Below are 23425 nucleotides of genomic sequence, written 5' to 3'. Positions count from 1 at the left end.
ATGGGAATGGAGACACAGATAGGCTAACTGACTTGTTCAAGGTCAAACAGGACATCTGTGGTGGTGCACCCTAAGCCCCTTTCCCTCTGTGTATATACTCTACTACAGTACTTCGAATAGATGCCTTTAAAAAAAACAAATAGTTTGGCCTCACTTTTAACCAGTGGAAGATTTGTTTCCATGCTAACAGGAATAATATTAGTTGGCATTTTGCCTCTACAAAGCTCTTCTGTAGTTGTTGGGGGAAAAGAACAAGAAGAATTTATTAAAACTAGGTTGTAAAGGGAAAGGTGGCTAATGGCTTTTAATCTCCAGTGTGCGGTGTTTTGTTCCTATGTTGTTTTGGATGGATACAGAAATCATTACCGGCCAGAATGTTTATAATCTTAAATTAGGTCAGATTTTGGCTTGAACTACTTGAATGTTCCTTTAAGTTCCTTCATGATAGCTGGTCTACTAGAACTTTGGAAGGCAAATGTTGGGAATCAACCAAATAGAGGAATATTTCTTCTTCAGTGCTGAAACACAGTGTCTCGATGCATTACGGACGGTGTCAGATCTCTGTAGAATTTCTTAAGTGTCCCACTTAAATGGAATATTCATATTTGGTGCAGTTTAATTCTCACTAGCTTGGACAATGAAATCATATTGACCTGCATATCATCAGCTTTATTTTCTTGGGCCTCACTACCCTGCTGCAGTGTTTGGATTACAAACACTTCAGGGGAATGTTTTAAATACCCAAAATGGAGTTTTACAAGATAAGTAGTATGGAAACATTCCTATTAAAATTGGGTTATACAAAACTCTTCTATGGAAGTGTGTGCCTGCATTACCTGACATTGATCTTTAAATACTCCTAAGCAACCTATTTATTAGTGTGTGTGTAAAATTCTCCCCATATTAAGGGTGAAATTCACCCCTGAGCAAAGAGCCTGCACCAAGCCTATGACCCTCTTCAGTCCTCCTTAAACCATTAAAGCAGTTTTTACATAGGATAAAAGTGATTCATAGGTCTTGTGCTGGCCCTCTACACAGGAGTGAAATTCACCATAAAGGCTTGGAGAAGGCTTAGCTGTGCAGAGGGATTGGATATCAGCATGTGGCTGGATAAGATGACCTCTTGAGGTCCCTTCCAGCCCTACATTTCTATGGGCCCTCTAACGGGTGAATTTTGCTTGCAGGCTGTGGGGAAGCAGAAGGAGAAAAGAATGTTAAGAAACAAATCCTGAAGAAAGAGAGAGGTACATTGATATGTGTAGAGGGGGAACAACAGAAAGCCAGTCTAGCTAATCTATTAACATCCAAGGAGGTGAGAGCGTGAAATAACTGAGGTTCCATGAAGTTTTTGTGGAATACTGTGTCTTTCTGTTCAATTGGTGCCCCCTCTGTATGGAGTTTATTGGCCCACTGTAGTGTTTTAGGTACCTAGCTGGACCCAGATTCACTAGATCCACTCAAGTTTTGTAGCTCTTTTCTACATCATATAATTGTAATTGTAATATTATCAGTATGCTGGCAGCTTTCACCAGCTGTCTTTTTTGTTCATCAGGTTATTTATTGCCCTCCTGCAAACAGCTAGAAAGCACGTTGTTCCTTGTTTCTAGATCTTCTACCAGTGCCCCCTTTTTCTGGGCCGAACTTGCATCTTAACGTGGTTGAGGTGATAGAATATCCTAACTTCCTAACTGTCAGGGTGGTTAAGCACTGGAACAAATTGCCTAGGCATGTTGTGGAATCTCCATCACTGGAGGTTTTTAAGAACAGGTTAGAAAACACCTGTCAGGAATGGTCTAGTTATTTCATAGTCAGCACTTCCATCCCATGGGAAAATCTAGCATTTCAACATTTGTTTTATCCCAACTTGGGACAAAAAGTTGAAATTTCAAAATTTCTCACAGAAAGGAAATTAGGAAAGTTTTTGGTTTGGAAATGTTTAAATTTTTCATTTTGGCATTTTTGATCGAAATAAAATGTTGACATTCCTGAAAATTTAAATGTTTTGGTCTGGTGGTTGAAATGACCAGAATACACTTAATATAGCAAAGGGAAAAGAGAAACTGATTGAAGTTAAATGAGAATGTACTTTACACTAAAAACATGATCACACAGCTTTTCGCCTACACACATTGACAGTGGTTCCAATAGCTAAAATGGAAAAGTAAAATATATATATATTTTTAGATTATTTTAATTCAGTGTAATAGCTGGAAAGGAGAAACAGCCAGTACCACATCACAAGACAGCTCTCTGTGATCCATCAGCAAGGGCTCTACAGACAGTCAGTGAACTATTGACCACAGTTCAGAAACCATTAGGGGAAGGGATCATAAACTTCACATTTCAGAACTTTGGGTTGTCCACAGACAGCCTAACAAACTAGTCTCAACAAATAACATAAGGAGTAGGTGGAACAGCGATCTGTCCTAAAGGCCTGGAACCATTAGCATCGTTCTAGATTTGTTATTAAATGTGTGTACTTGATAGCTAGGTGAATTTCCTCAACGTTCTACGGAATCTACAAATCGTTTGGGAAGAGTGTTTGGAGACAGCAGAGGTGGGAGGTTGCAGTCATTCACTGGGAAGAGGGAGGAGGCATGTAGGCTGTTAACCTATTACAGAAGGCAGGTTGCCTAGACCTATTCAATAATTCCAGGTGAGTGTGAAAATGATTTAATTGTTATGGTCAGACAAAATATTCACTCTCCCGGGGGGGGCCTACATGAGTTTTTTCAGCATTTTGTTTTTCAGCAATACTGAAGTACAAACGATACTGAAAACCCATATGTGCCTTGATGCTGCAGAACACTTAAGCATATGCTTAACTTTAAGTCCCACTGAAGTTAAACGTGTGCAAATGCTTAGCTGAATTGGAACCTCAACTTACAAGAGTTGAAAGTGCTTAGCACCTCCCAGGATCAGGCTCTTATCAACGGAAGGTCTGTGAGGAACAATACAGTGAGGGGTGAAGCCGCAATAGCGGTGCCTGTACAGAGCAGGAGAACACCCAATTTTGCACTATAAAACAGGAGGGACAGTATGTAACATTGATGATGTATGTATTGCACCTATAGTATTGATTCATTTCTGCATTATCGCTGATTATAGTCTTAAAAATAACACATTGAAACTATTTTATCAAGAGCATATACCTTTCACATCCTTTAATTGCTAGCTATCTTATCACAATAACACTCTCAGGATGTTGGGTTATGCTGGCATAGCTATTGTACCATCTCTCAGCCAGCCAGCCTCATACCAAAGAATATATCTATGGTGTGACTGACATTATCCCAACCTGGCATGGGCCCATCCTTAGGGTCTGCTCAGACAACGTTTGCCCAGGCATAGCTCTCAATGGGAGGTGGGGTGGAACAAAGCATACCACATCAGGAGCTGTGTGTTCTCATTACCAGGCTAGAAGCAATAATTCTGCTTTTAGGAAAACCTAAGTGAAAGGGAAGTGGAGCATTTGTAGCAGAATGTTTGTAAATACTATTGTCACAGACTTGAAAAAGAATAGATTTTTTTTCATATTTGTTTTGAATCCTATGAATAAGAATGTCATTAAAATAAGAGTTAGAAGAAAACCAGCTTGCTGTGTCTTTTAGGAGCCAATCCAGTCCCCTTCTCTGGAGAGAAAGATATTTAATTGATGGGAAAGACCCTCAGCTGGTATAAATTGACCTAGCTGTATTCTCCCTGAAATTTTTTTCTTTGAGGGATAAGCTAAACTTCCCAATTCTTTTTTCTTGCCACTTTCCTGAACACCGTTTACTCTCCCGTTCTGCAGGATGGTCAGCGATCAGTCAGGTACGGGATGAAATTCTGATCTACTTCCTCTGAGGACACAATTTTCCTTTAGTTTTACTCCCTTTGTTGCAAACATAAGAAAAACATGCAGCTGTGCTGAGGCAACAAATGACAGTCCACCTTCATTCTCCCTTCTTGCTGTGGAACTGGTCTTTTCCATCAATTAAATACCTTTATCTCAAGAGAAGGCGACTGGAGTGACTCCTAAAAGGCACAGGAAGGCGATTTTCTTCTGACTCTTATTTTATTTGAGTGATTGGGGAGTGTGGTAAGAATGTTAACGATGCAATATCCCCTCTGGTTTGTCTCACTCCTGGACATAATCTGATATTCTGGCAAGAGTCAGGCATACGCCAAGGGCTGCCCACCAGGAACTTTCAGTCAGCTCTCCAGAAATTGTCAGCCATTTGCTGGAGATCCTGTGGAAGTCAGTAGCTGGGAGAGTCAGATCCTCACTCTCATGCGGTGCTGGGGAGACGGACACCCTGCGGGGCCAATCACCTGCTGCTTATGCAATGGAATTATTCTTTTAAGCAGGGATAACCTGAAATCATGAGGCTTTCCCCTCCCATCTGAAAACCGTACAATGAAGCATTTACCCTGAGAAGAGGGCAAGCTTTGTTTTTTCCCCTCTCTCTGGAGGGGAAGCTCGACTGCAGTAAGAACAGCTCCTAGAAACCAGCTTCTAAGGTAAGTCACCTCCGTAACCTTTCCAGCACCGCTTAGTGTAGGAAGAAGTTCTGGGCTCCCCTTATCCTTCAGCTCCATCCCCATATATCTCTGAGCTGCCAAGCTCTCCTGGGGCTCTGAGCCCCATTGGGTCCCCCATTTTCAAGACCCAACCCCCCCAGGAATGCCCATTATTTAGCCCAAGAGACCTTTGAGGAGGTGGGTCTTTAAATCTATAGAATGAAATCAGGTAGGGGACTGGGGAAGGTTCTTGGGAGAATCTGTATATTGGAGTGGGGAGGCAGAGAAGCTGTATGAGAAGAAGAAAAACAGCAATACCCCTAAGACTCCCTGTTCTGTGATTCTGTGCCGTTGTTAAATGACAGCCCCCATCTCTTTGCTGCCAAAAACTTTAGACACCACCTATCTGAGACTCTCAAACTTCTGTGGACATAAATGGGGGCCCTGACACCAAAGAGGGGTCACCAGCTCCTAGCCCCTCCAAGTCTCAGATGACCCAACTTCCCATTCCCGAATTGTGGTGCATACTGATCCCTGAGACCCTCAAACTGAGGGGTATTTATTTATAGCACCGCTAAGCTTCAGGGACCCCATACCTTCCTCCTCAGACTGACAGCTGAGCCCCTTCCCACCAGACTTGCTCCTCTAGTCCTTTCCCGGGTAGTTCTTTCTTCCAAGCCTTTCCTCATACACCTCCCATCTTTGAGCTTCTGTCCCCAAGAGCCAGCAGCCCCTCCCCTCTGACCTAGCAGGTGCTGCGATAGGTATAAAGTGCAGAGAACCTCCAAGGTTCAGCATCGCTCTCCAGTCTCCTCAGAGACCTACACCATCACCTTCTTCCCTCCTGAGATCCTCTCCCCAAGCCAGGGATCTGCATCAGTACCCCCCCCCCACACACACACAGAGCGTGATATAAACCCCATCAGGGTTCTAGCATTCCACTCTGCTGGTGTGGAGCCTTCAAAAGACTCCTGGACTGTCACTGCGCGAAAGAGATGCTTCCAGACAAATGCAGGAGACGCACTTCATAGGAGAGTGAAATGAAATGGCAGTGTGTGTATGACTAAGCAATGGCCTTTTAACACATGCAAAGGAAGCAACAAGAGAGAAAGTAATGTTGGGACACAAATTTGCATTCTGGAATAGAGTCATAGAGTTTAAGGCCAGATCACCAGATCATCTAGTCTGATCTTCTGTACATCACAGGCCACACTAAACCCAATAATCAAAATTAGGCTAAAGTATTACAGCCCTAAGGAGACTAGACTATTGTGCCCCAATGTCCAACATTCCCACAGTGGTGATGGCCTATACCCACACACTGCAGAGGAAGCTGGAAAAAAATCCAAGGTCACTGCCAGACCGGGAAGAAAATTCCTTCAGGATCCCATATACTATGATCAGTTAGACTCTGAGCATATGAGCAAGAGAATGTTGTGAAGGGCAAGACTATAACAGGGTTCAAGAAAGAACTAGATGCATTCATGGAGGATAGGACCATCAATGGCTATTAGCCAGGATGGGCAGGGATGGTGTCCCTAGCCTCTGTTTGCCAGAAGCTGGGAATGGGCAACAGGGGATGGATCACTTGATGATTCCCTGTTCTGTTCATTCCCTCTGAAGCACCTGGCATTGGCCAATGTGAGAAAACAGGATATTGGGCTAGATGGACTGTTGGTCTGACCCAGTGTGGCCGTTCGTGTGTTCTTATATATTACTGCTCTATGCAGACAAGTACTTACATGTAAGTAACCATTTCCAGTGTTTTTCTGGTGTTCATTGGATAAACATGGATTTCATTTTTTAAAGTTTGTATCGGGAGCGTCTTATCAGTGTTTATTGGTTAAAACCTAAAATCAGAAGACCTACAATATTTTAAGTGACAGATTTGTTTTTCCTCAAATTTTTATCACAAACATTTTGAAGGGACAAAATAGATGTTATTCTTTAAGATAAGATGTTAACTAAATAAAATATCTGTGCTGCTTAGGAAACATTTTGCAGGCTAGATCACATAAATGGTGATGACTGCAAACTAATGGAAAAGTAATCTTAGTCCTCAGAGTCAGATGACTGATTATTCTCAATGGGGAATTTGCCTCCTGCACTGAAGACTGATTGCATTCCACCACTTAGCTCTGAATATCTGTATACACATTACCACTAACCGACTGTAAAAAGTTAGAAACTCTCAGGCCATCACAGTGGAATAGTGTCTTGATGTTTTAAGAGGCAGTTGTGGGAGGGTTGTGGCATGGCACCTGCTCTGCCAAGAACAAAATGGGTGACTTGAGAGACTTTGGCATTTATTACATATGAATGATCAGTTTTATGTGTGTCATGATTGAACTTAGTACACAAGTCTATAAAGTTTAGGGCTAAATATGAAATGCTAATTTGTAGGTATGCACTTTGTTTTTCAGGACTCCCAGACACCTGCTTTCTTGGCTGAAATCTAGGTTAGCTATGTCTCCCCCAGCTAACACAGACCTAGGCTATACCCCTCCTGATGGTGGATGGGGATGGGCAGTGGTATTTGGAGCTGCCATCTCTGTCGGATTTGCATATTCCTTCCCTAAAGCTTTCACAGTCTATTTCAAAGAACTCCGGATGGTTTTTAATGTATCCTACAGCCAGATTGCATGGGTGACTTCCATCATGTGTGCGACTACCTACGGGGGAGGTGAGTGAAACGAGAGTGCTGGCTTTCTTTGGGTCAGGAAAGGAATATATCTGCTTAAAAACTGGGTGGGGAAAAATGTTATCCTCTAGAAAGTTTGGGGGGGCTAGATCCTGTGAAGTGCTGTGTTCCACTCAGATCGGTGACTGGGAAAATTGAGTTTTAAAAAATGAAAGCAGATCTTCAAAATGTAGGTTGAATTATTATTGACAAAGCCCTGGCTAGGATGATTTAGTTGGGGATTGGTCCTGCTTTGAGCAGGGGGTTGGACTAGATGACTTCCTGACGTCCCTTCCAACCCTCATCTTCTATGATTCTATGATTATTTTTTAAAACTTTAATAAAAATAAAGCAGGATCATATCAAGGGAAAGGTGTGTGCAATCACTGCACATGGGTAATTTCCGTTGCTATTGTTTTGTATTTAACGATGAATACCACTGATTGAAAAAAGAAACTGGAGAAATTTCATTCATTTTTGTCTCAAACGGGCTTATTTTTGTGTTTTAAAATTGTGAAACTTTTTTTTAAAACATTGAAATTATAGATAAATTTCAGATTGTCATTACTGCAATTTTGTGTTTTCCTCTTTTTTACACCACATACACTATTTTTATTTTTTGTATTACTCTAGCACCTAGGAACCCTATATAATCTGCAGGGTGGGTTTTTCTCTTCTTTACTCTTTGTTCATCAAACTTTTCAAAATGTCCTTAACTTTGGAAAAGTTAGAGGGGCAAAAGAGAAAATGAGAAGGGGAGGAGGGGGAGATGGGTGCTCACTAGCGTTCATTCTACTGTATTTAATAGCAAAGGGGTGGGGAGGATAAAGAGGAAAGCAAAAGGTGAAAACAAATTTCAAAATACCAAATTTCCAAAATTTGGGGGTCTTATGGAGTTATTTTTTTGGTCAAACATTTTTTAAGGAAACTTTTTCACGAATTTTATTTTTGAAAGGCCATTTTTCATAAACTATTTTTCAATGGAAAATGTTGACCAGCTCTATCAGAGTATTCCTTGCTTAAGTCATAGGAAAGTTCAGGCTGAGATTTAGGGTGACCAGACAGCAGGTATGAAAAATCAGGTGGGGGTTATAGGAGCCTATATAAGAAAAATCCCCAAATATCGGGACAGTCCCTATAAAATCAGGACATCCGGTCACCCTACTGAGATTATAAAAGTTTCCATGTGGGTGTAGACGCACAACTTTCATTACTTACAGTGAGAATCGTGTGGGAAAATCTCCTTTGGAAATCTCAACTTCAGTTTTTAACACAGCAATTTCTGAGCTAACTATGCACAGAAAAAATCTTAATTATTTTTAGCAGGAAAAGTTAAAGATTTTTTTCACACTTGGCTAATTCCAAAATGGCTTAACAGATATGGCTGAAGTTTTCTGGATGAAAGGCGGGCTCTACTGAAATCAGTGGGCATTCTGATATTGACTTCAATTGAAATCATAGTTCCTCCTCTCCTCTCAAACACTCACCTTTAACATGAGTGCTAGAAGCATAGAAAGTGTCATCCCAAAGAGATGAAGCGGAGGCTAAGGGCCTAATGTAATTTTTAGAAACCGGTTCCGTGCCTGTGATCACTATAATAAGAATCTTGTCATAGTAGCTTCCAACCATGTTAAGGGAGTGCCTGGCAAAAGGCGCTTGAAAGAAAGGGTGTGTCTATCCTGCAGCTCGGAGTGAGCATCCCAGCCTGCATAGGTGGAATTGCACTAGCTTGCCTCAATTTAGCAGGCTGAACTGCTCCAGCTGAGACTTGAGTTAGCCCCCTGAGCTTAGAGCCAGAAGATCTGGTGTGCTCAAGAGTAGACAAACCCCTTCTTTAAAAGACTGGCATTTTCAGGGCTATTTGAGAGGCCATTCCATTGACCCAAGGCTGCAGAGAGCTTGAACTAGCACTACCCTCGGGACCAAAATCCTCATCTTTTCTGTTCGAACAGGGTACAATGGAAGGAACAAAAGTGTCAAACGACAGTTCAATGACACTGAAGAGCAATCCAGATAGGACCTTGAAAGTTAATAGTAAAACCTTACGTTTGATCTGGCGAACAACAGCCAACGAGCACAAAGAGCAAAGCAGTGGGGAAAATGTAAGCAAACAGACCATCTCTACCCACAGTAACATCAAGCTGCAGCATTCTGTACCCGAGCTCAGGGGTCTGATCCCCTTTCAGACAGCCATGTCTTTTCTGCACAGCTCTAGTCCAAAGCAAACCTGGCCATGGCTGATGTGCAGTCTAATCTCTCTAGGCATTTAATGCCGCGATCACCATAGAATCATAGAATCTCAGGGTTGGAAGGGACCTCAGGAGGTCATCTAGTCCAGCCCCCTGCTCAAAGCAGGACGAAACCCAACTAAATCATCCCAGCCAGGGCTTTGTCAAGCCTGACCTTAAAAACCTCTAAGGAAGGAGATTCCACCACCTCCCTAGGGAACCCATTCCAGTGCTTCACCACCCTCCTAGTGAAAAAGATTTTCCTAATGTCCAACCTAAACCTCCCCCTCTGCAACTTGAGACCATTACTCCTTGTTCTGTCATCTTCTACCACTGAGAACAGTCTAGATCCACCATTACTCCTTGTTCTGTCATCTTCTACCACTGTCCTCTCTGAGCTGTGTCCTAAAGGTAAACACAATAAAGGATCTCTGCTTCCTTCCTCGATTAGTTAGAACAAGTGACTAGAGCTGGGTGGGGAAAGTTTTCCCTTCCTGAGAAAACTTTTGCTATTTCAAAGATTTTTCCTGTTCTGCACTGAGCTGAAACCAAACCCCTCAGAAATTTTTCAAGGGAAAGACGCCCAGAATTGCCAGTGTCCTGACCATCAGGCTCCTCAGCTGGGCTGTGGGGGACCCAGGCTTAAGTCCTGGCTCTAAAACAGCCAGAAGAGGGACTTGAACTTGGTACCCCATGTCCCAGCTGAGTGCCCTGAGCCACCCCGCTATAAAGTCAGTCTGTCTCTTTTTCACTTTTCTCCAGTTGAAGGATTTCCACTTTGTAGACATTAATTGAGCCAGAGAAAGAGCAAGATACTGACTCACAATTTAAGTTAAACTGGTACAACTTTCTCTTATGTCGACAAGATCTTTAGACTCCTTTGCACCCATTTCTTCCACTACTGGCCGGTCCAGGATTTAGAGACACCCTGTGTGGTGACACTATGCAACACAAGCTGTGTTTAGCTAGGCATTGTCTTCACCGCTAAAAATGTCCTGGCTTTTGCCTTAGGGTAACTGACCCGTGCAAGCTATTCTGAGCTAAAAACATAGTGATGACAAGGCTCTTAGTTTTACCATAGGGTAAACTAGGTAAGGTCAGCACCCTATCCTGCCCTAATTTACCTCGCAATAAAACTAAAATGCCTGATCTCACCTCGTTTACCTTATGGTAACACTGAAGTGCCTTGTCTTCACTGTTTTTAACTCAGACTAGCTCACATGTGTGCGCTACCCTGAGGTAAAAACATTCCTTTTCTTGGTAGTGAAGAGAAGGCCTTAGTCTGGGAGCAGAAAACCATGGACTGGGAATGACTGTGGTATCATAGATTCATAGAATTTAAGCCAGAAGGGACCATCAGCATCATCTAGTCCAGGGGTGGGCAAACATTTTGGCCTGAGGGCCACATCGGCATTACAAAACGGTATGGAGGGCTGGGTAGGTAAGGCTGTGTCTCCTATCTCTATCTGCCCCCTCCCACTTCCCACCTCCTGACAGCCCCCCCTCAGAACGCCCAACCCATCCAACCCCCCCTGCTACTTGTCCCCTGACTGCCCCCACCCGGGACCCCCGCCCCTAACTGCCCCCCAGGACCCCACCCCTATCCAACCCCTGCTCCCTGTCCCCTGACTGCCCCGACCCCTATCCACACCCCTGCCCCTAACTGCCCCCGGGACCACGCCCCTATCCACCCCCCCACTCCATGTCCCCTGACTGCCCTGACCCCTATCCACACCCCCTCTCCCTGAGAGCCCTCCCCGGGATTCCCACACCTATCTAACCCCCCCGTTCCCTGTCTCCTGATTGCCCCCCCTTCCCCCCTAGAACATCTGCCCCATCCAACTGTCCCCTGCTCCCTGTCCCTTGACCAGGGCCAGCTCCAGCGTTTTTGCCGCACCGAGTGGCGGAAAAAAAAGAAGCCACGATCTGCAGCACTCCGGCGGCAGCTCCACCGCCACCCCTTCATTGTTTGGCAGCAGGTCCTTCCCTCCGAGAGGGACCAAGGGACCTGCCGCCGAATTGCTGCTGAAGACCCAGACGTGCCACCCCTTCCCATTGGCCGCCCCGAGCACCTGCTTGCTGCACTGGTGCCTGGAGCTGGACCTGCCCCTGACTGTCCCCCGGGGTCCCCTGCCCCTTATCCAATCTCTCCTGCCCGCCCATGCTGCTCAGAGCAGCAGGAGCTCGCAGCCCCGCCACCCAGCCGGAGCCAGCCATGCCGCCCATGCTACCTGGCAGGAGCGACATGGCAGCACAGCGCGCAGGGACTGCGGGGGAGTGGGGACAGCGGTGGATGGGCCGGGGGCTAGCCTCCCAGCTGGGAGCTCAGGGGCTGGGCAGGACGGTCCCACAGGATGTAGTTTGCCCACCTCTGATCTAGTCTGACCTTCTGCACGATGGAGGTCACAGGCAGTCTCACACTCACTCCTGTAATAGACCCCAACCTCTGGCTTAGTTACTGAAGTCCTCAAATCATGATTTAAAGACTTTATGTTACAGAGAATGTCTATGTCCAGTGGCCTCAATAAACAAGCCCCTTTATATTCGTTGCAAACAATGGACTCCTGTTTCTTCTCTGTCCAAAGGGACACTGCAGCACCCACTGACTAACCTTCTAGTTATACATCTTTCTGCACAAGCCATGCATTTGGCCATGTATGTACATAATTTTAAAAACTGCCAGCTTTCCCCCCCCCCCACCCCAGTCAGGATAGAATTAAATACAGAGGCTGAGATTTTCTAAGCTGTGGAGGGGATTTAGCCACACATCCTCTTTTGAAATGAATAGCTGAGTCCCCTGCACTGCTTTGAAAACCTCAACCATGTTATTTCCCTCTTCTTAGGTAACCATTTCCCAAATGTAACAGAATAGGGTCCACTCCAGGATTAAAAGGTAAGCAAGGATATTTGCAATGTAGTAGCCAGGGAATAATTGCCGAGTGAAAACATTCTGGTTATTAGATTTAAAGGAATCATATCTGTTTTTTCTACATAATATGGGTTATTAGAGAAACAAGATGGGTGAAGTAATATCTTTTATTAGTTAGTGAAGCTATTCTCTCAACTACCCAGTTTCCAATATCTGGGGAGCAACACGGCAACAATAACACTCTATTCAGGTTATTCTGATTGAAATAGTTGCTAAAAAAGAAAATCTCACTGCTATGTCTAGTTTCGGGTTTATAGGAAACCATCCTTTCCAGCAGTGATGGTGTATGTACCCATCTGCTGTTACCACATAGACCTGGGACTTGAGCTATTTAAGCATTTCCCTGGAGAACAGAATTATTTCTTGTATGAATTCCTCTGGCAGTTTGGCCTCTTCTCTGCTATTAATACTGGAGCTTAGCAAACACCAAATTTCTGTTTTGATCTCTCCTTGACCTCTTGTAAAACATTACTAAATGGAAAGGGACATGATGAGCTGGAGAAGATTGCCATGTCCCTAGCTGCTTGCTGTGCTGCTATCAGTTCATACCGATACACTTGAACTCTCTTGCAGGGCCAGTTGCTGCCCCTGCCAATCCTGCATGAAGTATGTCAGGACAGAAATGTAGCTGGATCAGTGCAATTGAGCTCTGCAGGCTGACTAGGCAGCAGGGTGCCTGTGGGCATGTCAACATTGAAATTAGACACCCATGGCTAGCCTATGCAACTCACTTGGGCTCGCGGGGCTCTGGTTACAGCGCTGTTTAATTACAGTGTAGACATTCAGGCTTGGGCTGGGGCCTGGGCTCTAGGACCCTGCGAGCTGGGAGAGTCCCAGACCTCGGGCTGCCGCCTGAGCGCAAAGATCTGCACCACAATTTAACAGCTCCTTGCCCTGAGCCCCGTGAGCCCAAGTCAGCTGGAACAGGCCAGCCAGAGGTCTCTAATTGCAGAGTGGACATACCCTGTGCGACTCCGCACCCCAGTTGCCACGCATCCCTGATTTGTGGCGGCTAGTCCCGTACCCCTGCAGAAGGAACACAGCATTTTGAGAGGTGTGTATGTGTTGGAGGGACTAGGATTTCCACCAAAATACCCACTGAGTTGCGAGGCAAGCATGCTGTTGAGGTTGGTTGCCCCTCTCTGGTCATGTATGCACCTTTAATTCTCATGCAGCTTCAAGCCCAGGTTTCTTATTAAGTCGGTCTGCTGGTAGCTATTCCTCATTACCTGGCTCCTCCTTGCTGGTATTGATGCACCTTTGTGCACACCATGGAATGGACAGAAGGATCTGACCCTAAAGGATTTCCTAGTAATGGGCCTATCCACAAACCTACCCCAATGTTATGTCTCAGTCTTTCCCAGATGTTACCCTCTAAGTGAGAAAGTTTAATAAAATAGCCAGCTGTATATTTCACAATTCCAAAGAGCACAATCTTTGGATCCCCAAGATCTGTTCTTAGGCCTTTATCATAAAATCCCCACAGTGGGTTTTGGATTGCTTCTGGCACACTTATTTACATAAATTCTCCACACTCGTCCACCTCTGCAGCCCTCTTTCTGAATCGAGACCTAACCATCCCTAGAATTAATTTAGTTAGCGGATGCAGAGTTCAGGGGATGCAATGTCCTGTATTGCCACATAGTTTGCTTTATTGGATAGGTTTCTTTTTCTCACCTATGTCAGTGACTGTGGATGCCATCCCAAATTTGGGATCGTTGTCTGTTCCTCGTAGTTCTTGTAAATATCCAGTACCTTGGTTTATATCTATAGTCTCTATTTGCATTGTTTAATTACTGCTCTGCTAAACAAAAACTCAGAAAGTGAAGAGAGTGAACCAGCTGCCCAGGCCCCAAACATATCTCCAGTGATAGTGTGTCTGATGTCTGGGAGGACTTCAGGCCACCCGCATCTCACTCACCAAATGAACAAATGCTAAGCAGGTTGATGGAACCTGGGGTCTCCAGCCCAATTTCATCTGAAAATGTGAGTCTTCTGGGGAACTGAGCCTGAATTTTGGACTGAGAGAGCTTTGTTTGCTTTCAGATTTCAGAATGTCCACCCAGTTCTAATTAATGGGGAATCTGAGCAATTGTACAGATTGCAGAACTTCACACTATGAGGTCTAGTATCTAACTGGTGGGATAACACCCGAAACTGAAATTCAGCGCATGAGGCGAACACCCAAAATGAGTGGTTGACCCTGATATCTGATAAAGTTGATGACAGTCAAAAGTTTTTGCCCCACCAAGAATCTCAGCTTGACTTAGATGGGTGAGGGAGATGTGGTACAACTGCCTCTCAGATCCAGACAGGGTGACCAGATGTCCCGATAAAATCGGAACTGTCCCGATTTTGAGGAGTTTGTCCCCTGTCCCAACTGAAGTACAGTCGGGACGCCATTTGCCCCGATAGTATGTTTCAGACTTTTTTTTTTTTTTACACTCACTTGTCTGGGTCTTCGGCGGCAGTCCGGCGGCAGGTCCTTCAGTCGCTGACGGTCTTCGGCAGCATTTCGGCGGTGGGTGCTTCTGTCTTTGGTGGCAAGGTTTATTACCTGCTGCCAAAGACCCAGACGGGTGAGTGTAACAATTAAAAAAGCACCCCCCCCCCCGCGGCAGTCCCGATATTTTCCACTTAGCATCTGGTCACTCTAGATTCAGAGCATGGCTATGAACAATGGTGGCCCATTCTTTTGCAGTCTTCTTTATTGCTGGCTTCTCACTAGATCACAGCACTGGGAACTGAATAAGTAAGTTTTCATTTAATTAAAACTCCTAACTTGCAACTATTAGTGCTAATATATCCCTAAGGGCTGGAGGGCCTGTGGCTAAATGCTCTTGGAAGGCATTTTGTGTTAACTTTGTTTAGTCATGCTCAGTGATGAGGAAATCCAAAGTCCTGGTCAAAAGAGGATAAAGCTAATACTGCCATGAGTTCTGCTATGGCTATTGAGAGAAACTATTGATACATCTTCAAGCTTGAATGTAATGATTGCATCTGTTTTAGATCTAGTGCAAAGGACTTTATGGAATTAAAAACCGTTGTCGAACAATAATCCACAGTAATATGTACTGATCCCTTGAGCGAAATTAAGAATATTGTAAGAACTCTAAACACACATAACCATTTTCAAATGTACCAGGTAATCCCAAAATAAGGTCACACTGAGGACATTATTGGAATTGTTGGATGAGAAAAAGGATCTGGATTCCACTGACGTTACAGTTTATGGGGAATTTCACCCTGTTGGCCAGGTTGAACTACCAAGCATTTGCCTTGAACTGAAGTTGATATCTCAGATGCAAGTGATTACTCAGCATAGTGTAATCTATCTTGCCATCTTGCACATTGGCTCTATATAGTAAAACCAATAAAAAAAACAACCTGGTTTGTTATGTAAGGATAATAAATTGTTTCTATGGAGATCAGTGAGTAAAGAACTTGGACTGGTTCAGGGATTTAAGGTAATTTTCTAATTGTCAGATAACCTTCAACCCTTGTGAGAATTCAGTGGCACATGAAAGCTCTGGCTTAAATACTGGTCTAAGGAAACATTGACTCTATTGATTCACATTAGTTCTTGCACTCATGTATGGTTGGGTTTTCCCTTTGGACTCTAATGACCATGCTTCCTGTGAAATGCATGGACAGCATTCCTCCCCATGACTTTACTAATGTAACTAAAAGAAAATAAAAGCTTTCTTTGATTGATTAGTGGCATTATAAAGATATACATACTCAGGCCAAAAGAAGTCTTTATGAATGGAATTTTTTACTGTTTTAAACAGCTGTAAATCTGCTTGTATGCAACAGAACAATGCACATTAAGTGGATTAATTATAAGATATTAGTGCAAGTATAGGGCTACATTTTCAAAAGTAGTGGTTTTGGGTGCTCAGCTTGAGACACCTAAAGAGATCGGATTTCCAGAGGGTGGGTTCTTAGCCTTTTTTGACAATCAGGCCCCTTTAAATGAGATATCTTTTTAAAATCAAAATCACCAGGCTCTCTTGAAAAGGCAGGTTATAACTGTGATGGATTTGGAGCTGCCCTGTGATAATTTATCAATGTGGTATGTTGGCCTGGTTATCGGGATGTTTACTATATGAATACATTAGGTTACCTCAATATAAGGCTGGCTGGAAAAACAACCAGGAATGAAAAGATAAAGCCACCCCTCAGCAAGCGCAAGAGCTGTTAAGGGACAATACCTGACCATTGGCTCTGAGGACTCTGGCTGGATTTCCTGCTGAGCCTACAGGGCTGATTTTTGCATGGAAGGACCAAAGCCTCAGAACACAGAAGAACAAAAGGAGTATAGCAGGGTATGAAAAGAACCTTCTCTCCAATGAGAGGTGTTAGTCATTCGGGAAAACCAGATTAAGATCCCAGTGGAGGTGCCTAAAGAAGTTAGGCCTATCTAGGTTACCATCAGGATGTGGTACATGCACAATCTAGATGCAAGAAATTACGTACATGAATTTCTTTCATGCTGGAAAAATATACTCCCTAATACTAAATGTTCCATAAATACAGTGTCCCTCTTGCTTTATAAAAACAATGAGGAGTCTGGTGGCACCTTAAAGACTAACAGATTTATTTGGGCATAAGCTTTCGTGGGTAAAAAACCACTTCTTCAAAGTACGGAGGGGAAAATATTGCATTATGGCTATGAGAACATGTATGGCAACCAGGCTGTGTGGTTCTTCTGCCCCTTAGAAAGGAGACTTGCCCTGTCTGTATTATCTACCATGTTGTGATATGTTAGCATGTCACTGCACAACATGATACTGCATAACATCATCACATTATGTCAAAAAATAATCACAACAGGATGCTATTCTACAAGCCCCGAAGATGATTTTGGGTTCTGTTTATCCTGATAAACATTGTATGGGCCCAGATTCCTGAAAGTAGAGATTGGCTTGCGTCACCAAGTTGAGATTGATAACTGTATCTGCATGTCTCCAAATCCCAATTAAAATGTCTCTGGTTTGGAGATGGGTTTTGATTCAGTGTGTTATACAAAGAGGGACTAGTTGCAAAACTCAGATCTGGATGTGAACTTCCATAAAGTTTGGAGTGGTTCAGAAATAGCTGCCTTATCCCAAAGGTGGTAGATGGGGCCTAAAGGGCTTTTTATTGATCTCAAAGGGCTTTGAATCAGGCCCTTATATAAACCAGAATAGAAGAGGCAAAGTTGGACTAAATACAGGTGTGAGGAGGCAACTGTAATTTACTGGCAACTTGTTAAATTGTTACCAATAAGTTTTATAAAGAAAATTTGGATATGCAGGAATTTAAATATAATGATGTATTACACAGCAAGCTGCTGTGCATAAACATGGTGAGATACAACAAAATGTAAGTGATATGCTGTTATATTACACATACATGCATTTGTAATATGAGATTTCTAGATTAAAAGCAATACTATGCAGTTTTATGAGAAGGAAATTAGTGTTAAAGGAGATGTTACCTGCTTAACAGAAAAAAATTATCTTTTTGCACAAACAAGTGTAGCCTGATTTAGGGTGTACTGATAATATTAATTTGGATAATATGGGAATTTAATTTATTAACTTACTTTTTATTTAATTTTAATTTATTAATATTAATAACTATAACCATCAATATTAATAGTATGGGTTTCAGGCTTGCCAATTTGTTTGATCGGAAGATAAAAGTTCTTGTCCTGAATCAGGCTCCACAGAATTTACAAAGGACCCTCAGGGGTATGACATGAAGCTCACACTCAGACAGCTAGAGCCTTAAAGACTTTTTATTAAAATCAATAATAGTAAGTAAATGGTAAAATAACCAGAGTTACAACATTACAATGGCATTACTGCTATTCAAAAGATACATATGATAATATAGTATTATATGCAACAAAGCTTTGGTTAATATACTCACACCCTTCCTTGATAACCTGGTGGTAAGAGACACACGACAAGCCTTGCAGTTCAGGTTTCTCAATTCTTGAGTGAGGGATGCAGGGCTTGGAAGAAATCTAATGCTAAGAGCTATCAAAACTAAATTAGGGTTTACTTGACTAACTTAAACTTAAAATCAAAACCTAATAAAACTAAGAATAAAACTTAGGGAAACCAAGCTTAGCCTAGTTCCCTAGAAACTTAAAGTTTAAGAAGAACAAGTATAGCCTACCAGGGCCACTCGGGGGGGGGGGGGGGGGCAATTGGGGCAATTTTCCCCAGGCCCCGCAGGGGGCCCCATGAGAGTTTTTTGGGGCCCCTGGAGCAGGGTCCTTCACTCACTCCGGGGGGCCCGGAAAACTCTCGCGGGGCCCGGGCCCCCCGAGCTTCTTCCGCTCCGGGTCTTTGGTGGCAATTTGGCGGTGGGGGGTCCTTCTGCTCCGGGACCCACTGCCGAAGTGCTCCGAAGACCCGCGGCGAGGGGTCCTTCCACCCTGGGACCCACCGCTGAAGTGATGGGTCTTCGGCGGCAATTCGGTGGCGGGGGCCAACCCCAGGCCTCCTGAATCCTCTGGGCGGCCCTGTAGCCTACTAATAGTAGTAGCCATCATAGATAGATAGACTAGATAGATAGAGAGAAATAGAGTAGAAATAGAATAAGGAAGAATAGAACTGACGTCAGTAAGAATGGAGAGAGCTCTATTGAGGTGGGTCACCTTTTTATAGGGCAAATGCCAGAAATCCTTCCTCTTATGTCCAAATTTCATTCCTCACCCACAGAAATGTTCGGGTACACTTACCCCATAGGCTATGTATGTGCATATTGATGACAGCTATGTACACACATTAGTCTCATGTGGCATACTTGTTAAGTCTGTGGGTACAACATTGAACCCCCCCCCCCCATGCCATTCTTCATTGTCTACTGGTCTAGATAAAGGTCTTAGACCTAGATGTAGGCACTTTATTTGGGTATAGGAAAAACAAGATAAAAGGTCAACTTTGCTTTTCTGGGTAAAAGGGCACAGGAGAGAGAGACGCTAACTGTGCTTTAGCTTAACATACAGGATCTGGCCTGTAGCTCTCTTCCATTACAGCCAAACTTACTTTAATATAAATCTATAAACCTATTACAATAAACCAAATACTTAAACTCTAAGAAAAGATATCTCTATAGATATAGATATAGATAGGATACACAAGCAAGCAGCTTAGTCCTATAGGCTACACAAGTGAAGAGATACTATTTAACAAATCTACTAAACCATTTCTACATTTACCTTATCAGATCTATTTTAACCAAACTGTTAAATGTTATGATACATTGTTTGTACTTAATGTTAAGCAATTCTCCCTTATGTGGTATTTTTCAAATCTACACCTTTTTGTGCATAGAAAAGAATATCCAGGATTTTGTGATAAATATTTTAAACTTTCTATAAATTCTCATATCTTCCAAGGTCCGAGGTTTTCAGTTTAATCTCAGATTTCATAATCATTCAGAAATAACATTTATTTGTATGCTTTAAAGATTATGCAGACCAGAGGGCATAAAAGAATATTAAACAAACACCACAAAAGACCCAAATGCTCTTTGGTTCATGATTGTTTTGCATTTTACAATGTTTATTAGGGCAATTTAGGATGTATCAGGTGAGTGGAGACTTGGGTGTCCTAGAAACTGGGGTGGAGCAAGGCTGCTGGAACAATTTTTATAGTGGGGATGCCATTGAAGCAAATTGTAAATCCTGTATATAATGGAAACCACTTTGAGCTGGAACTAAGAGCAGCACCCTTAGTTCCAGCACCTATGGGGTCAGGGGTGGCTCTAGCTTTTTTGTTGCCCCAAGCACGGCAGGCAGGCTGCCTTCGGTGGCGTGCTTGCAGGAGGTCCACCAGTCCCGCGGATTCGGTGGCTTGCCTGCAAGAGATCCGCCAAAGGGTGCCTGACTGCCGCCCTTGCAGAGACCGTCAGGGCGCCCCCGGCACACGTTTGGAGCGCTGGTGCCTGGAGCCGCCACTGTAAGAGGTGGGGGGGAAACGGGACATGATCAGTCACATTTTGGCCCACCGTTTAGGCATTTAGGTTTGCTTTTATACATAAAAGAACTTAAATAGCTACATAGAATATATTAAAAATAAGTGGAAAATAGCTTATATTCAAAGACCGATTATTTTGTGCTTCAAATCTTTTCTTTGGCAAAATTTTCAAAACGTTTGTAACCTTTTTTTTAAAAGTTGTGCGGCCCCCACTCCACTAGTAAGATAAATGCCTTTACTTTTTTTTTTTGATCATTGCATAAACAGCTTGTAGTTTGAATTTGGAAGCGGCCTTGCAGGTTCTGCAGTCGGTACACTGCAGCCTTGGGCTCTGGGGCACGAGAACTAGAAAGCAAAACTGGTAGGACGCACACGAGTGCAACACACCCGGACCCATCCGCATGAAACCAAGCCGGGAAACACATTGAAAGGAAACAAAACAAAAAGCATCTGCTGTTCCCCGCCCCCTGCACAGTTCTACTCCTGGGTGGGTGGGGGAACCTGGTAACCCGGGTAAGGCGATGCCCGGCGAGTGGCACTGGGCAGTGCCCCTTCCAGGGGGGGTTCTCGCTTTTCAGAGCAGATCAGTGTTTTATTTTCACAATGCACCAGGACCCCCCCATCCCATGTGCCCGGTTCGCCCTGCAGAACCCTTGGCGGGGGCGCATCCGGCTGCGGCCCGGCAGTTTCAAACCAAGGCGCGAAGTTTGTTGCCGGTTCTGCAAAGCTCCCTTTGAAGTGTCGGGCTGTGCGGAGGGTGCTTCCCTTCAGCGCCGGTCCTGCCCGGGAGCAAAGGGGAGCCAGGGTCACTCTCAGCGCGTGCAAGGAAACTGATGCAACAGCTGGCACGTTTGCACCGCCTCTCCAAAGCCAGCCCCCCCCCCCCGCCGCCCCCGGCCTGCACCCCTGCGTGGCTGCAAGAGGCGCGCGCGGGCTGGGGGTGGGATTTGCAGCCCCGTGCAAAGGCAGGGCGGGACACTGGGGGGTGGGGGGGCTGATCAGCTGCTGCTCCTGGGGTGGGGCTGGGGGAGACTTGTCCCAGGGGCAGGGAGTCACTGTTAACCCCCTCCTGCCTGGGCTCCCCCCGGGTCTGGAGCCAGCCCCGGCCCCGCCCTCGCGGGTTTTTTACCCCCCCCCCCCCGGCGCTGGTTGCATTGAGTTTTTCCGCTTTCCCGCCGCCGCTGCCCGCGCAGTGCCAGGCTCAGCGCGCAGGTGAGTGGCCGGCCCGGCGCGGGGCCCCGGCAATCGCCTGTCTCGGGTGTTTCCAGCTGGGGGGCGCTGGGAGCTTGCTGGGGAGCTGAGCTGGTGGCGGGGGTGCCACGTGTAAGTGCCTGGCTGTGGCCTGCCTGCCCAGTCTGTGTGCCACATGGCACATGCATGTGTGTCTGCGTGTGCCCTCTGCACCGCCTGTGTGCCACATGCCTGTGTGTGCGCTGCGTCACCTGTGTGCCACATGCCTGTGCCTGTGTGTGCAGTCTGTGTGCTACATGCATGTGCGCTGTGTGCAGCCTGTGTGCCACATGCATTGCCCGTGTGTGTGTTCTGTGTGCTACATGCATGTGCTTGCATGTGCAGCCTGTGTGCTGCATGCAGGTGCCTGTGTGTGTGCTCTGTGTGCGGCCTGTGTGCTACATGCATGTGCCTGCATGTGCACTCTGCGTCACCTGTGTGCCATATGCATGTGCCTGCATGTGCGCTCTGCGTCACCTGTGTGCCATATGCATGTGCCTGCTTGTGCAGTCTTATGTGCGGCCTGTGTGCCACATGCATGTGCTTCTATGTGCAGTCTGTGTGCAGCCTGTGCTACATGCATGTGCCTGTGTGTGCGCTTTGTGTCACCTGTGTGCCATATGCATGTGCCAGTGTGCGCACCCTATGTGCAACCTGTGTGCTGCATGCATCTGCCTACTTGTGTGTGCTAGATGCAGTAACGTGCTTGTTTCTTGTGTACCCTGTGTGTGCCACATGCATGTGAGCTTCATGTATTATAATGGTGCTATATGGATGTACCTGTGTGTGTACACTCTTTGTACAGTGCCATGTGTGTGAGCCCAGTGTGTTTGCCACGTATCTATGTAGCCTGTGTACCGTCTGTGTTCCATATGGCCGTGTGCTTCATGCATTATTGCTGTGCCATATGCATATGAGTCCTGTGTATGCTATAAGCCAGTGTATCTGATGTAATCTGTGTGCCATGTGCCTATGTCACATATCATCTGCATGCTATATATGCATGTTTCTTGTATTGTTTCTGTGTATCCATGTGCATTCACAATGTTGGCCTGTGTGCTGGGTGTGTATGTGTATTCCATATGCGTGTGCTGTGTGTTCTATGTGCATATTCATTCTTTGAATGCAGACGTATTCTTTGCATATGCAAGTGTGTTCTCAGTGGATACATATTGTGTTCTTTGGGCATGTGCATTGCACATAACAGGGTCCTTGATTAAGAATCCTTTGGTCTGATTTGCCCCAGCTGTTTTCTGTGTGTATGCGCATGTCCTATGTGTAGTCTGTGTGCATGATTGTGCATGTATGTGTTGAGTGCATGTTCCCACAGATGGTAGCAGTCACGCTGTCTTTGTGCTCCTGGCTGCATTTTCAAGCAGCCACTTTCTGCCTTTTCCTGCTTGTGTGTGTGGTGGTGGTGATTGGGGGGTTCAGGTTTTCCTTGAACACACACAGCTGTAGGAAGGAGATACAGTGATAGAATTCTGTTCTTTCCAAAAGAGGGGAACGTTACAGACAGAATGAATTTTTCCTGGAGTTGCATCCCAGAGTGAGCCAGTTGAAGCCACTGGAGCTGCAAAGGGATGTGGAAATGGTCAAAATTTGGGCTGTTATTCTTAAGTAAAGCTAAGATTTTGTCAGGGACATTTTTAGTAAAAGTTACGGACAGGTCACGGGCAATAAATAAAAATTCAGGGAAGCCCGTGACCTGTCCCTGACTTCTACTAGAAGTAACTGACAAAATGGGCAGGGAGGAGGGTCCAGCATTCACCGCTGCTGGGGCTCCCGGGGCTACCCACACTGGCTGAGAGCACAGGGATTTCTCCTGCCGCCTGCCCCTCCGGCGCTGCCTGTGGCAGCTCAGAGCTGCGGGCCC

The 23425-nt window shown here is 44.9% G+C and overlaps 1 protein-coding gene across 2 annotated transcripts in view; it reads left to right on the top strand.

The window, feature by feature from the left end:
- Nucleotides 1-7126: 7126 nt before the first annotated feature.
- Nucleotides 7127-23425, top strand: part of LOC120369527 (monocarboxylate transporter 2-like) — a 59367-nt gene continuing 43068 nt past the window's right edge. Inside the window, exon 1 of one of the 2 annotated variants that reach the window (XM_039482959.1) lies at nt 7127-7186. In XM_039482959.1, coding sequence (XP_039338893.1) covers nt 7162-7186 — 25 coding nt within the window. In that variant the 5' untranslated portion in view covers nt 7127-7161. Of the gene's footprint in view, nt 7187-21453; nt 21532-23425 lie in introns of those variants that run through there. The other variant, XM_039482957.1, reaches the window with a different exon arrangement.

Source organism: Mauremys reevesii, linkage group 7, assembly GCF_016161935.1.
Source record: "Mauremys reevesii isolate NIE-2019 linkage group 7, ASM1616193v1, whole genome shotgun sequence".
Taxonomy (NCBI): domain Eukaryota; kingdom Metazoa; phylum Chordata; order Testudines; family Geoemydidae; genus Mauremys; species Mauremys reevesii.
The sequence above is the reverse complement of the archived record's forward strand: the minus strand, read 5'-3'. Positions and strand labels throughout refer to the sequence as shown.